The sequence below is a fragment of the Artemia franciscana genome, chromosome 13 (genome assembly GCF_032884065.1).
Source record: "Artemia franciscana chromosome 13, ASM3288406v1, whole genome shotgun sequence".
NCBI classification, from domain to species: Eukaryota; Metazoa; Arthropoda; class Branchiopoda; order Anostraca; family Artemiidae; genus Artemia; species Artemia franciscana.
The window spans coordinates 22,634,857-22,648,565 of NC_088875.1; the positions used below are offsets into that span (position 1 = coordinate 22,634,857).

General features: G+C 34.6%; 1 protein-coding gene across 3 annotated transcripts in view; it reads left to right on the forward strand.

The window, feature by feature from the left end:
• LOC136034667 (very long chain fatty acid elongase AAEL008004-like) overlaps positions 1-13,709 on the forward strand; it is an 80,845-nt gene that overhangs the window by 28,656 nt on the left and 38,480 nt on the right. The window contains exons 3-4 of one of the 3 annotated variants that reach the window (XM_065715984.1): positions 8,310-8,500; positions 11,657-11,737. In XM_065715984.1, the coding sequence (XP_065572056.1) occupies positions 8,310-8,500; positions 11,657-11,737 (272 nt within the window). Of the gene's footprint in view, positions 1-8,309; positions 8,501-11,656; positions 11,738-13,208; positions 13,290-13,709 lie in introns of all 3 variants that reach the window. The other 2 variants (XM_065715985.1, XM_065715983.1) reach the window with 2 other exon arrangements.

Here is a 13,709-nt window from a genome sequence, read left to right on the forward strand (position 1 = left end):
CTAAAAAAGAAAAAAATAAATGACGACACTCAAAGAGAAAGCGACCAGGACAAAAGGAATGTTCGATTAGCAATCAACAAAGCACCGGGACACAGGGAGTATAAATGACGACCAGGACATAAGTAAAAAAAAAAATTAACAAAACTAAAAAGAAGGTAAAAACTACAAAAAAACTAAAAAGAAAAAAAAACTAAAAACTAATAAAAAAACTAAAAAATCTAAAATTCTAAATAAACTAAAAAAGAAAAAAAAGGAAAAAAATAAAGGAGAAAAACAAAACTAAAAAACGAATGTATATACAGACCGGTACACCGGGATACAAATGACGACCGGGACACAGGGAATATAAATGACGACCGGGACACAGGGACACAACTACAACGGGGACACCGGGGGAAACAGGGGGATATAAATGACGACCGGGACAAAAAAACTAAAAAGAAAAAAAAACTAAAAACTAATAAAAAAACTAAAAAATCTAAAAATCTAAATAAGCTAAAAAAGAAAAAAAAAGGAAAAAAATAAAGGAGAAAAACAAAACTAAAAAACGAATGTATATACAGACCGGGACACCGGGATACAAATGACGACCGGGACACAGGGAATATAAATGACGACCGGGACACAGGGACACAACTACAACGGGGACACCGGGGGAAACAGGGGGATGTAAATGACGACCGGGACACCGGGACAGGGAATGGTCGATTAGCAATCACCATCAACAAAGCTCAAGGGCAATCATTAGAATCATGAGGTATAGATCTGAATACAGATTGTTTTCCCATGGACCATTATATGTTGCATGTTCAAGAGTCGGTAAACCTGACAATCTATTTATATGCAAAGACAATGGGACAGCAAAGAATGTTGTATATTCGCAAGTTTTACGTAGTTAAAACCATATATATATATATATATATATATATATATATATATATATATATATATATATATATATATATATATATATATATATATATATATATATATATATATCTATATCTATCTATATTCACAGGTGGGACATAGGGACACAACTACAATGGCGCGTAACTATTATGGCGCGTAACGACTTACGCGCGCGGGGGGGCTTGGGGGGGGCGCGAAGCGCCCCCACCAACTAGGTGTTGGGGTGGCGCGAAGCGCCACCCCAACAGCTAGTATATATATATATATATATATATGTATATATATATATGTATATATATGTATATATATATATATATATATATATATATATATATATATATATATGTATATATATATATATATATATATATATATATATATATATATATATATATATATATATATATATATATATATATATATATATATATATATATATATATATATATATATTATTTTATATATTTATTATTGTATAATAATTAGTCAAATTAAGTCAAATTAAACTTAAGATGAGAAGAAACATTAATTCGAATTTAATACTTATTATAATAAATTTTATATTCATAATTATTATTATATAATAACTGTAATAATTATTTTTATATATTATATATTTGATATATTTATCATTTATGTATTATATATTATTTTACAGTTGAATATACAATATATATATATATATATATATATATATATATATATATATATATATATATATATATATATATATATATATATATATATATATATATAGGAGTTGGAGGGGGAAACTAGAATCTTGGAAAACGCTTCGAATGGACGGATCGGGATGAAACTTGGTGGGAAAAATAAGCAGAAGTCCTAAATACGTGATTAACATAACCAGAACGGATCTGCTCTGTTTAGGGGAGTTGGGAGGGGAAGGGTTGATTTTGAAAAACTATAAAAAAATGAGGTAACAAATAAATACATCGTTACATCGTAATAAATACGCGTAATTTACGAATTAACTTACGTAACGAACTTCTATATTTTTTTAATTTTATTTACGTATGAGGGGATTCGCCCCCTCGTCAATTCCTAGCTCTTTACATTCTAGAATTTTGTCCCAGTTTTTAAAAAAAGACCCTGAATCACAAAGGCCGTAGAATAAATATTTGAAATTACTAAAAATACTCTAGTGTAAACAGTGAGATATTGAGCGAAAAGAAAAGTGAGCAAAAATATGAGTAAAGAGCGGGGTAATGAGGAGGAGAGGAACCCCCTTATATACGTTGTTATTTCTGTCTGTTTTAAGTCTTAATGCTGCTCCTTACTTTCAGTTGAAAAAACCTTTCTTATTTATTTTCTCGTTGTTTTATTTCTAAACAATGCTAGAAAATCCTGCGCCCCTTCCTGGAAATTCTATTCCCTCCATGATAAATTTCTCCATGGAAAGATCCTCCAACGTAACCCCCCCCCCCCCCAACGCGAAAAAGTCCTTCAGAAAACGTTTGTTCACTTTTCAATAGCCATTACTATATATAAACAATGGTCAGAGTTTTTAACTTGCAGCCCCCCCCTCTGGGGACTTAGGGGGATCAAGTCGTCCCCAAAGACATAGTTATTAGGTGTTTTGACTATGCTGAATAAAATAATTATTTTAAATTTTTTATCTGGTGACTGGGAAAAAATGAGCGTGGGAGGGGGCCTAGGTGCCTTCAAATTTTTTGGTTACTTAAAAAAAGCAGTATAACTTTTAATTTCCGTTAGAATGAGCCCTCTCGCGACATTCTAGGACCACTGGGTCGATACGATCACCCCTGGGGAAATAAAAAAAAAACGAATCTGTGATCAATCTTTGGTAAAAAATATAAAATTCCATATTTTTGTAGATAGGAGCTTGAAACTTCTACGGTAAAGTCCTCTGATACGCTGAATCTGATGGTGTTATTTTCGTTAAGATTCTATGACATTTAGAGGGAGTTTCCCCTATTTTCTAAAATAAGACAAATCTTCTCAAGCTCGTAATTTTTGTTGGGTAAGACTAAACTTGATGAAACTTAGATATTTAAAAGCAGCGTACAAATACGACTGTTTTGATGAACTAGTAGTATCAACATTTCGTTTTTTAGAGTATCGGTTACTTTTGAGCCGGGTCGATCCTTACTGTAGTTTGTTACCACGAACTGTTTGATGAACGTACTTGACTGTAAAGATACGAAGTGCATTCCAATTTTTTTGGGGGGTGGGGGTGGGGTTTGTTGAGGACCAAATTTGGAATATGCTAGCAACAGGCGAATTGCATGACATTGAAAAATTCGGTGGAAATAGTAAGTCTTGAGATTTAAAGGCCAGGAGGAGAAAAGTGCTGCCGAAACTTTCTTTTCTATGTAGTAAGTAAATTTTCTAAAGTTTGCATTTAACTAATATATCCAGGACTGAGAGAATTGGGATAGGAATTTGTCTAGAATGCCTTTGTTCATTTTTTTCCATCAACAAAATTAGGAAAGTTTTAACTGCAACTTGACAAAGTGAACGTCACCCAAACAGGCTCTGTGACCACATTTTCAGAGTCCATCAGTTAAGCGACTAGAAAGCAAGTTCATAAGGGAATTGGACAGGAAGGCCCCTAAGGTTGGTCTGGAAGAACAATCTTCTGGTATAATTGTCAAATTAGGGCCCAAAAGCGTCCCCTCACGGGTTTAGACCTGTGTGTACCTATGATTGTCAATTAATCAATATGTTTTTAGCTACGATTTCCCATTCGTAAATAAGATTTGTTAGACTTTTTTAATCTTACAAAACTTAGAAAAAACTCTAATCTGTTTACACTTTCAGAATCCAAGTTTCAGTCCTAAAAAATTCCACAACATACTCTTAAAAGTCCCACGAACCAAATGGTCAGTGTTTCAATAGTTCGTCCAGTTTGGTAAAGTATTGATGGTTAGCCAAGTGATTTTGGTGTTTGCCCACCTAATTTTTCCAGATTAAAAAAATGAGTAGTTTCTTTGTGTATCTCATTCACTATTTTTATTCGGATTGGCCCCCTCAACATCGTGACATCGCAACTCCTTGAGTTCAGATCTATATGTCAATATAAGGCATTTTTATCATTAAAGCCACATTTTGATTGCTGTATATGAGTAAAAATTGTTAGAAAACTACTGCTTGCGTAATATTCAAAACACACTCAATAAGTAAGTTAGGTTCTTTCATGAAATGAACTACGATGCAGGTGCTGAGAAAATCTGGTTTCATAGCCACAAAGACAAAACTCATTTAGTTTGCTACGCATAGTGATATCAGATAGTGTCTGAAAATGGATTTTGAAATGAAGATTTCATCATATTTTGTTTTATTTTATTAGCTTTATCAAAATTTTGGGCTATATATTTGTACACTAGGGGGCTGGGGTGCATTATATCAAATACCTAACTTAACCTAACCACCTCTATATGTAAAATATTTGATTAAAATGTACCTGCATCGCAGTTTGTTTCACGAAGGAACCTAACTTCACTTATTGAGTGAGTTCTGAATAATACACAAGTACCAACTGTACTCTTACAACTCACTTTGATCTCATGCGAAAATACCATAAAGACTCGTACGTTTAAAATGAAGTTTTACTATCTATGACTTAGAAAATTAAGATACTGATCATCTTGCTAAGAAAATTCAAATTTTATATTTATGTTTTTCCATTTGATATAATTTTTAATGAAAAAGGTATATTCTTCCTTTCAATCCTGCTTAATTCATTAAACAAAACTTTGAGCCTTTTATAATGCTTGCACAACAGGGTTCAATAGGACCATCCCTCTGGGCTGGATGTAGGATCCCCTTGAACTGAATGGATGACGAACATTTGCCGTCGCTATGTTTGATATAACCTATGTTATATGCTATGTTTGAAATATGTTTGATAGGCTAAATGCAAAATGTATGATTTTCCTCTTTCCTTTGAAGTTAAATCAGTGATTAAATTCAATGTATTCGTTTAAACGATGATGGTAGGTTATACGTAGAATTGCTTAACTGTGGAAATACTTCCATAGGAACAAATCCCCCCGTCGTATTTAATTTAACTGTGTCCATCTGTGCGTATATTGTTCAGTCTAATATTGATTTTTTTTTACTCCATATATACATCTTTTCTTGTTCTATAGGATATATTTAGTAATTTCAGTTTCATAATTTTATTTTAAATAGGTTCTTGTCCTCATTTACCACCTCAAGGGCGTAGGTGAAAAAAGAGTGATTCATCGAAAGTTCGGGATCACGATAAATACGAACAAAACCCGCGGACTTGTATAAATAGATAACCTAACAGTTGGCATTTACTCAATAGCTGCGTGTTGTTACCTATTGGTAATCAACCTCATTCCTCCTTTGTTGTGGTTCCATTCAGGTCGGCAACTCTAAACCACTTCTGGTGTGAAAAAAACCAGTTTAATTGCGAAGATTGGCTTATTAGTTTCAATCATTAAATACTTCGGTTTATTTTTTTGTAATGCTATAGTTTCTCTATTTCATTGCGGAATAACCTGTTTAAATGCACAAGCTGTGTTGGTTGAATGAACCCGGAAAGAATGGGCGCATTTTTCATGTGTGTTTCCCCAAGTTAAAATTCGTGCTTACAATGTGTGTCACTAGTATACTCACCTTGTAGGGAGCTATTGACCTGTTCTACAAGGTCAGTTTCGTGTAAACTGCGCGTCTGACTTGATTTTATTATTTACCAGCAGGGGGTTGCATTTTCGATCGCCTTTTTTTTTGTTACCTTGTAGATGGTACAATTTGATGTAAAAAAAATAAACCCGGGTACAGACGTATAGAGGATAAACGATAAGCACAAAGCTGATGCATCTGCGGACGACAGGTCGTAACCCCCTTATTTATTTCTTTTTTTAGAAAGAATCCTCAATTTTCTTTTCTCTCTCATTACTTCTAACAAATTTGGTGTGTTTAATTTCCAAATAAAAAATGGACGTTTCATTTGGTTTTATCTGTGGATTGCTGAATACTCAATCGACCTTATTTGTTAGTAGAAAAAGTACTCCTTCTCTCAAGCACGAGAGTAGGACCTTAATGAATCGTTTCGTGTTTCCTGGAATTTCTATTCCAGAGATTGCACCAAAGATGCTGTTTTTGGTGCCATATGGCCCTTTATGATGAAGTTGTCCAGACCAGTTTACAAAAAGTACGTAGATAATATCAAGAGCTTCACTATGAGCCATTAAACTTCAACTCGGTAACTTCCTACTTCTGCTAGTCAGCACGCGATTTCTGAAACTTCCTGAAGGATGAGACGGAGGGTACTCAAGAGGGAGGATGAGTATAAAATTTCGGATCTTTAAGATTTTCGTCCATATGTAGATGCTCTTTACATGTTTCCTAGCCTTTCCACTCCAGATATGGCACTATAGCACCAAAAAGTATTATTCTTGTGTCATATGCCACTTTATGACGGCGTTATCAAGGCAGATTTATAAAAAGCACGTAGATATAAAATTTAGCTCTTTAATTAGGTCTTAAACAGCTCTCTAAAGTGTTGCAGTAGTCTGCTAGTTCTAATAGTCAGTAAACACTATACAGAAAATATTAAGGGGTAGGGAGGGTGAGTATACGATAGGGGAGGTTGTAAACCATAGGTTTTCAAACGTAGATTATGATGGTACGTTTTTCATTCTTCTCAGCCGCTCTGTTCCAGATGGCACCCAAAATGTACTTTTTTGGTGCCATATGGTACTTCGTGACGTTGTTATAAAGTAGAATTTGTGAAAGGCCATTAGCTACAAAAAATAGATTTTAAATGAGGCCTTGATTTTCTAGTGCCCCACTAGCGGCGAAGAAAAAAAGAAAAGAGGAAAAAAAAGACCTCAGTGCTACCCATGCACAAAGAAGGGATTTTCCTTGTTGTTCAACGGGGGGAACTGTAATTTTCCTAAGAGTAGGTTTCGACAATGGTGTACTTTTCATGTAGATTCGACGCCATATTCTAGGGTTTTTAGGGTCTTATTCAAAATTATTGTAAATTTGTCTTTCAAAATTACGTTTTACTATTAAGTTTAATCGAAATGATAGTTAGCATTCCTAAATCCACTATAAATGATTTTTTTAATTTTGTTTACTATGGGCTGCAGTTCGCTCTTTACTAGGTTGCAGCTATTGCTGCAGCCATGATAGTTGGGCAGCTTAGCTGAGCTTGTTAAGGAAACACGCGTCTTTTCCAGGGTCATAACCCAGATTTCGTATTTGGCGGAACTTTAGTACATGTTCATATGTTTTGTTTTGTTCATATATATTATGCGTATCCTAACAGTTTATACAGAGACCTTTTTCTGATTATTTTGTTCGCTTTGGACAACAACAGAAGGTAATTTTCCAATTTTTTAAAAGTCCCCTGATTATGGCTTGACTTGGATTCTCGTTATAGGTTGGGCGTGGTGCATTTAAATGTTTTATTGACTTTTATGTTGCAACCGTCAGAAATTTATTGGAAGATTTAATCATAGAGCACCATTCAAATGTACCTTGTGTATTGACAAAAAAAGGGCAATTGGCTATAACTCTATAAGATGCTATCTCAGAATCGAGTTAAGATTATTCCTTGTATAGATACTTTTGGGGGTTTGTGGCTGTTTTAGGTCTGAAACTGCACACGAAACACCACGAGATATGGCTGAATTATTTCTTAAATAAAATTGGAAACGTTAGAAGCGGAGAGTGTATTTGTGGTGAAAGTGAAACTTGCAGCCACTTCCTGTTTACTTGCCCTCTTTATTTTTTACAACGCTTTGGTATGGAACTAGAAGTCAATTCTTTAGGAATTAATTTCCCATTTTGTGCTAGTTCAGTAATTTCTGATAATGTATTAAGGAAATGTTTGAGCAGATTTTTGTATTAATTTAGAAGACTGGTTTGATGTTAATATTTGATATTTATACCTGATTGTTGCCTTTGATTGTAGCATTTATTAGTTTCATTTATTCTAGTTTTTTGTGGTTTTAGTTTGTAGACATTTAGCAGTGAAATACTTGTAAAGGGATAATCACTTAATAAAATCATCATATGACTGAGCACCCTCTCTCCTTTCCGCTGCTCCTTTCTCCTTTCTCCTTTCCTTCTCAACTGACAACATATAACACATCGTAGATTATTTCACAAATTCCCAAACTAATTTACTATCAACAGATTGGGATGCAATCTAGTTCGAAATGGTGACCATTGCCACTGCCTTATAGAAGGACTTGAAAGGCCCCAGGTTGATATCCTATTTTATCTAAGTTATCAGATAACATCGATGATTAATTGACCTCTAAAGGGCTTAGGGATTGTCGCTGCCCTACCAACCATTGGCTATTAGCGAGTTGTTTTCTTTCTTTATAGTAACTCAACAAGCTTCTTTAAGTATGAATGTTTCATTTCAGACCCAAGAGTTGAAGGATGGATGTTTATGAGCTCACCACTTCCAACATTCTTAATCTGCATAACCTACGTCTTTCTTGTCAAATTTGCTGGACCCAAATTCATGGAGAATCGGAAGCCATATGAGTTTAGAAACCTCCTTATTATTTACAATTTTATACAAGTTCTCTTTAGCACTTGGCTTTTCTATGAAGTAAGTCATTATTTTCTTACTTTTTCTTGAAGAAAAACAAAATACATTTTCTAAAAATACATCTGAACATCCCAACTTTGTATTATTGTGCGAGACATCTGGAGGAAAACCTTTTCTCCTTCCCCTTATATTTTACTTGTGGCACGATCATTCTCCAGAGCTACTCCCAGTGCCCGCCAAGTGTTTGGAAATCTGTCTATTATCTCTTAAGAATAGAACCCCTTGAGTGACAACTCCATAACATCTCGAATAATTAAACGGTTAGTTTCATTATTAAGTTAATGCTCAGTTTTTGAAGTTTTGCTTTAATTACATTTCAATTCATTTTATTACATTTACATTTCATTTCAAATTCATTTTATTACATTTTATTACGTTCATTTTCAATTCATTTTATTACATTAATTACATTTCAATTCATTTCAATTTAATTACAATTCAATGTTTTCTACATTCAAATGCTGCTCGCTTGGCTCTTTGATCTGTGATTAAGCTGGGACATCTTAACGACTGAGCTGGAATGCTCAGTTAAATGTTACACAATTAATAAACATAACATTAAACTTTGGCAGCATTGGCCGGACCCAGTCAAATAAATACTTGGTCTTATTATTCTTGCTCTTTGTTGTGGACCAAAAAGTTGACCCTTAGTGTGGTAAGAGCCCTAAGGTGGAATCATTGTTGAATGGACGGCTCAGAATTCATTACAGCAAACTTATACCTTTCGTGAAACATGGGGGAGATATGTCTTATTTCTAATAGAAACACCCTTTCCCCCAAAAATATTGCATTGAGTTCCAGGGTAAATGGCACTTAAGAAACGGATGTTCAGATGTATAGGTACAAAAGCTATTTAACTGAGTTGACTCATCTAAAGAGATAAAAAAATCCAAAGAAAATGAAAGACACGCTCATTCTAAGAAAAATAAGGCGGGTATTTCATGTTATTAGTAATTATTATTAAAACAGGTTCTTAAAAACACCGCTTTCACCTACCTCTGTGTTAGTTTTAAAGCCAAGAGTGGAGTTAGCATTTGGAATGCGGTAGGCCTTTAATGTCAAGGCTGCCTCGTTTATGATGCATTTAAACTATTTGCGCAAAGTAGACTTTTCTCAAGGGATTTTAAAAGGATAAGAAGAAAAGACTGCAAGGCCTTTTGCACATTTTGAACCTACTCTTGGCAACACTGTTCAAAAAGGGAAGGCGCTAGCTTATTTGAAGGACTGCAAGAATTATCTCGCAGAACCTGCTAAAATGTCAACGCTCATCCTGTTATAATTTTAGAAATTAATCTTGCAAAGAAAACAATTTTTTTTCAAGATCGTAAATCTAAGAATATATAGTAAGAAAGAAAGAAAAAAACTGGCGCACCTATATCTCTTCAAGGTTTCTAGTCTACGGCAGTAATGAACTAACAATTAGGCCAGTGGTCGGCAACCTTTTTAGTCAAAGAACCAAATCAGTTCGTTAATTTAGTAAACCTTTATTACAATATTAGAACTTCATGAAATTCTGATACTCTTTCTGACTACATGCTCCTTTCCAGGGTTGCCACGAGGTAAAAAAGTAAATTCCTAACATCTTCAAAAAAAAATCACCATAGTTTCATTGTTATCTTTTGGAAGCTGGAAGCGATTGGATTTGCAAAATATTTTTTGTTTATCTATTATCTTTTTAATCGTGTCAAATGGAATGGAACCATAATGGATAATATCAACTATAGACGCAAGAATACTAACTTACAAAGAGTCTTGGTGGTACTTTGAGAGTGTTTGTTTCGAGGAAGAACGAAGCCGGATTTTCAAGAAGATAAAATTCCTATGGATGTTTCCAAAGAAATTTTAGAAATTCGGGTGGTGCGAAAGTACTGCTGATGACCAAAACTAACTTTGACTTGCTGGATCACGTAAGTCTCCCTGTCACCGCGTACTCCGCAATCGACAACCATTCGACACCCTCGGCACGACTTTGATGTTAACTTGTGGGTATTTGTGTCACAGACACATTTGAGGGACAAAAGAGCCATATGTACCTCAGGAGCCGCAGGTTGCCGATCACATTTTTTGGCTGAACAGAAACACAAAAGTATATAAAAATGAGAAATGATAAGCGGGAGTTTTTAGATTTTTGAGGGATCTTTTTACTTTTCTTAACATTGGTGCGTCAGTAAAAATACTTGTAAAAAATCATTAAATTATTATCTAAGAAGGACAGTCAAATTTTAAATGGTGCAATGCAGAAGACTTCTATTGTTTGAAATTCAAATTTGTGACTCTTTTTCGTCTCTCTGGTGGTTGCTTTCAGGCATCTAAACAAGAATTTATTTCAGGCAGGGTCCAATAGTTGAACTATGTGAAAAACGTTCGAAATGATAGAAAAAATAGCATTAAATCAATCAGATGGACGACTTCAAATCCACACACATTAACTTCTTATTTTGACAGAGGAAATGTAGGCTATGCAAAATAGTCATTTTTTCTGTCTAGTTCTTTTTACATGTACAAAGGATGGGGGAGGGATCTTGAAGTTTCTGAGATGTAGCAAAACCTGGTCTGGCACTTACCAGGTCATGTTTGTTCTTTCAGTGTCGTATTAAACAAGCTAAAAACGTACAAAATATATGGAGAAGTTTTGTATCTCCTCAAGTTTTGGGACACGTGCGAATTGTTGCAATACGTGCGAATTGTTGCAATACGTGCGATTTTTGCATGCGTGTGAACATTTATAACTCTGCTTATTTTAAAAAGTATGCTTAATATTACTTGCGCTGTTTATGTAACACTTTTGTTATGTGAACCTACAAGATTAAAGGATTTTCCAAAAAATATTGCTCATGACTTGGGTCACTGAGGGGATTTTAGATGGCACTAGTATTTTGTCTGGGCTCCACTTTAAACAGAAGCTAAATTTAGTTTAATTTTAAACATGCGGCGCTATTTTGAGTCCTTTCTATTACTAAAGTCGCAATACAAATACCACGTGTTTTTCTTTTCTTGGAGGGCCCTGCTTATGGATTCTCTAATTAAATGGGTCTGAAAAAAGACAATAATCTCTTGTGTTAAAGTCTGTTGCTAAAGAAGCACCCACCAGAGCTGTTACATTTTGTGTTCTTTATATTTAGTGTTATATTTAATTATTGAATTATGCTATTACAGACATTGATGAGTGGTTGGTTGGCGGATTACAGCTTTAGGTGTCAGCCAGTCGACTTTAGCTACCGCCCAAAGGCGATAAGGGTAAGATTTGACACAGACCCAATAACGACCTGACATTACAGTAGACGGCATGACACCTTGGGCGAGGGACGTCCAGTTTTTGCGTCATTACCGCTTGCTTTTTTCTAATTAGAGAATAATGTGGCTTAGCCATTTCATCCCGCGCCGCTAGGCTAATTTTTGTCTTCTAGCCACTTCTGTTGCCTACTTTCTGTCTCTGTTTCTTGATCAAAATGTCTTTAATGCATAACAATTGTAACTAAATGTAAGACCTGTAACTTGCTACTTTTCTTCCATAGAATATTAGAATTAGCTACTAATCAACTGGATAAACTAAATTAATAATAGTTTTAATTAAAAATAAATATTCTCCTTAATAACAAGGAATTAAAGCAAAGAATATAAATCTATATACATTTTGAGTTTCTTTGTTTTTGTTTGATGCGACGTTAAAAAAGAGCCTAAATTTTAAATTCATCAAGTTTTATTTTACATGCAAGAATATCACAAATACAGAAGACTAACCATACCCACAAAACGGTGGCAGATATTGTAGTTCAGTCGTGGCTAGTAATAGGTTATCCAATAGAGCCTACCGTGACCTTTTTGTTTTCATATTGTCCTTTACTTTTAATTCAATAAAAATATTCATAAGACACCAGCTTTAACCATTCAATGAACTATTTCGTGTTTGTCCTGGAATTGCCATGTTTGTAAAAAAAAAAAAAAACCAAACACCCCGTGAGCTTAGCCAGAGTAATTCTTTATCTGCTGCAATTTATATTTAAACAAGCTAAAATAATGAGGCTGATGTCAGGATCAGGAATGTCATTGGAGAGGTAACGGGATGGGTACGTACTCCCCTTTTATCTTTTTGAAATGACAGAAAAGCCATTGAAAAGTTGATTTAAGTAGATGTTGCACTTATATCAAGATGTGATCCAAGATTCATATCATACCTTCAGTGGCGTCAATTCACAAAACTGTAGAGGGAAGATGGTCTAAATATATTTCAAAATATATAGGGAGGGTGGGGGTTTTGATGTGTTTTCAGTGAAAATTGCAAAAAGGTATTTTTAAATGAAAATAAAAAAAATATATTTTTTTAAATCTAAGGGGGCGAATGCCATTCCCTGCCTCTCAATAGACGCCTCTGCATATCATCCACGCTGATGTTGTCCGCGAAGGATATTGTATCTCAAAAGTTGTTATAAGTAGACCGCTACTGGAAACATTCCTAATTGGAAAAACGGCTTGGTCCTTTGTTATTCTTTAATGGTAAATGCATGATATTAATGAATTTCTAATTTTCCTCATAAAAGATAGAACAAAAGGTTATAACGGTTGGCTCTTTTTGATTATGTTAACCTACGGAACAATAACGAGTTGTCAGAACTGGAAGGACGCTTTTCGACCGCAAGTGGTTGGCGTACAAGCTCGACTCTCTACTGCGTTATAAGCGTTCTCATCTCGTTTTTTTTTCTTCTTCCAGTACGGTAGAGGCGGCTGGTTCCATGGATATAGTCTAAGGTGCCAGCCGGTTGACTACTCACTCAGCAAAATGGCCATGAGGGTGAGTGGACTCTGCTAAAGGGAAAAGCTTAGGTTTTGGGCGCTGAGTCGAGGGCTTCCTTCCAAAGCAACTCGATTCCTATTCTCTTTTGGCGTATTTTTTTTCGAACGTATAAGCTCAAAGTCTAATTTAATTGTTGTTGTTATTTTCTTATTTTGCTGCTTTCGCTATCTCAGAGTTCAAGAGTTGAAGTAGTAGATGCTCTAAAATTGAAACCCTGAAATGTTTGAATGAGAAGCAAATAAAGTAGTTTATCTGGAGAATTTTGGGTGTCTACGGCAAACTGATAATTGTTGCTCATAGAAAATCATTTATCTTTGAAACACAGTTCTAAGATTGAGCGTGAAAGCCAAAAATTATTAGTTCTGTCTTGGTTATTCCCTTCTTAGTAGCTTCCATTAGTCATTTGTAAAGTTTAAC